The following is a 2,345-nucleotide window of genomic DNA, read 5'->3' on the forward strand; positions in this document are numbered from 1 at the left end:
ACGGTAGGTGTCTCTGGTGTCCGAAAATCATCCACTGGAGAAGGTGGTAGAGGTTCGAAAAAAGAGTCGGGAGGTGTCTTGCGTTTCCTAAAATTATCAGCTCGAGGAGATGGTACAGGTCCCTGGTGACACTCGACAGGCGGTGTCTCTGGTGTCAGAAAATCATCTACTGGAGAAGGTGGAAGAGGTACCGGAAGACACTCGGGAGGTGTCTTGAGGCTGAGACAATCATCAACGGGAGAAGGCGGAAGTGGTACGGGAAAAAGAGTCGGGAGGTTTCCTGCATCTCCTAAAATCATCACCTTGAGGAGATGGTACAGGTCCCCGGCGAGACTCGACGGTCGGTGTCTCTGGTGTTAGAAAATCGTCTACTGGAGAATGTGGAAGAGGTACCAGAAGACACTCGAGAGGTGTCTTGAGGCTCAGAGAATCATTAACTGGAGAGAACGTGGAAGAAGTACGAAAAGAGTCAGGAGGTTTCTTGCGTCTCCTAAAATCATCACCTCGAGGAGATGGTACGGGTCCCCGGAGACACTCAACGGGTGGTGTCTCTGGTGTCACAAAATCATCCACTGGAGAAGGTTGAAGAGGTACCAGAGGACCCTCGGGAGGTGTTTTGAGGCTCACAAAATCACCAGTTGGTGGAAATGGTACAGGTCCCAGGGCACACTCGACTTGAGGTTTCTCTCTTCTCAGAAAATCATCAGTTCTAGAATGTGGTTGAGGTCCTAGTCGACACTGCAGTCGAGAAAGATTCAGAAGTCTCAGACAACCTTTAGCTGGTGGAGGTGGTTGACCTCCCAGATGACACTGAGTTGGAAGAGGTGCCTGGTGGCCCATCCTTTTTCTTAAAGTTTCTGCTGTGAGGTAGGGCCAGTAGGGCAATCCTGAGGAATGATGATGCTCCACTGCAGCCATTGTGATCTGTGGGGCTGAAGGAGGAAATGTTTTCACACATATTCATTTGAAGGACAAAATTACCATCACCAACACAGGCTGCACCTTCTGTTGCTGGTGGTAGATTTTTGCACCTTTCCATCCTCCAGGTTTCAAAATAGCAGTATCAGTATCATAATACCACCCTTCCACTGAGTACTGCCCACAGCTGGGGAGTAAAATCATTAAGACATACCATTGTCTCCACATGCCACTGTGTCTGTCTGCAAATGTAGGCAGGCTGGGGTCCTGCCCCAGGGAAGACAGAGTCATAACAGAGTAATAAAGAAGCATATTTGAGACACAGGAGTGTCTATGTCTATCCTCATTCCTCCCTCACAGCCATGACCAGAGCATGTTTCCTGCACGAGGTCAACAGCGAGTAAGAGAGGCATGAAAAGCCCATTGTCCACACATGTTGCAGCTTCTTTTTGGAGAATGTTTTCCAGGCCTTTCATGTTCTGTCTCTGATTCTCAGAACTCTGCAAGGTCAGTGTGACCACCCTGCTCTAAATCTAACAAAACAGAGGTTTCCAGAGGAAAGAGAAATTGTGCCCAGGGTCACACAGCTTGCAAGAGGCAGAGTGGAAGTTGGTTCCAGCTCTGCCTGCAGGACTGTCTCATTTCCCCTCTGTTTCCCTTCTTGTGAAAGGATCTTCTTCACTCTGGAGGTGCCACCCATGAGAACAAAGAGCTCTGGAGAGATGTGGATTCCTGAAGAGCTGCAAGGGAACTGGGAGAGGGTTTTCTGACAGAAAAATCTTGAGACCTCAAGAAGTCAGTTAGGCATGGCTGTAATATTTCTTTTCACTCCCAGGTAATACCAAATTGTAAGTGCACTAGGACATAAAGAATACTTTTGTCCATGGAAAAATGAGGTGGGAATTCTAAACAAAGCAAGTTTTAAAACTGTGTTTTACTTCAAGTGTACAAGTCCCATCATGTGTAATCATAGGACTCGGCAGCTTTTGAAGGTAGAGAGGCCACACAAGAACCTCAGCTTAGCGGAGCACCATTTAAGGCCTTCATTTGGAATTGTCCCTCTGGGTAATAAGTTACATTCACTCTTCACTAATTTACAGTCAGGGCCTATTTGCTATTACAAATATGGAACCTCTGACACTTAGAATATTAGATCAGGGGCCTCACTGGGTGGGAATGAAGGTGTTTTTGCACAACACGGTCACCAACAGGGATGAGACTGTGATGAACTATGGAATTGGCCTTGTAAAAGAGCATACAAAATTGCACAAAGCACAAATTAATGTTAGACTAATGCGTTTTCACTATTTTCACTTCTGGGAATACAGCAGATATTTCAAACGTTAATCACCTACATTATAGCAGAATGCAAACAAAATCAAGAAAGAAAATCCTACATATTTTGGAAATGAGACCCCACAACATCT

General features: G+C 46.2%; 1 protein-coding gene across 1 annotated transcript; it reads right to left on the bottom strand.

Moving 5' to 3' along the window:
* Positions 1–6: 6 nt before the first annotated feature.
* Positions 7–2,331, bottom strand: LOC116465797 (nuclear pore complex-interacting protein family member B12-like). Its single transcript, XM_032148745.2, has one exon. It carries the CDS (start codon positions 916–918, stop codon positions 232–234), a length of 687 nt encoding a protein of 228 aa, XP_032004636.1. The 5' UTR covers positions 919–2,331; the 3' UTR covers positions 7–231.
* Positions 2,332–2,345: the final 14 nt, after the last annotated feature.

Source organism: Hylobates moloch, unplaced genomic scaffold, assembly GCF_009828535.3.
Source record: "Hylobates moloch isolate HMO894 unplaced genomic scaffold, HMol_V3 SCAFFOLD_10335, whole genome shotgun sequence".
Classification (NCBI taxonomy): Eukaryota; Metazoa; Chordata; class Mammalia; order Primates; family Hylobatidae; genus Hylobates; species Hylobates moloch.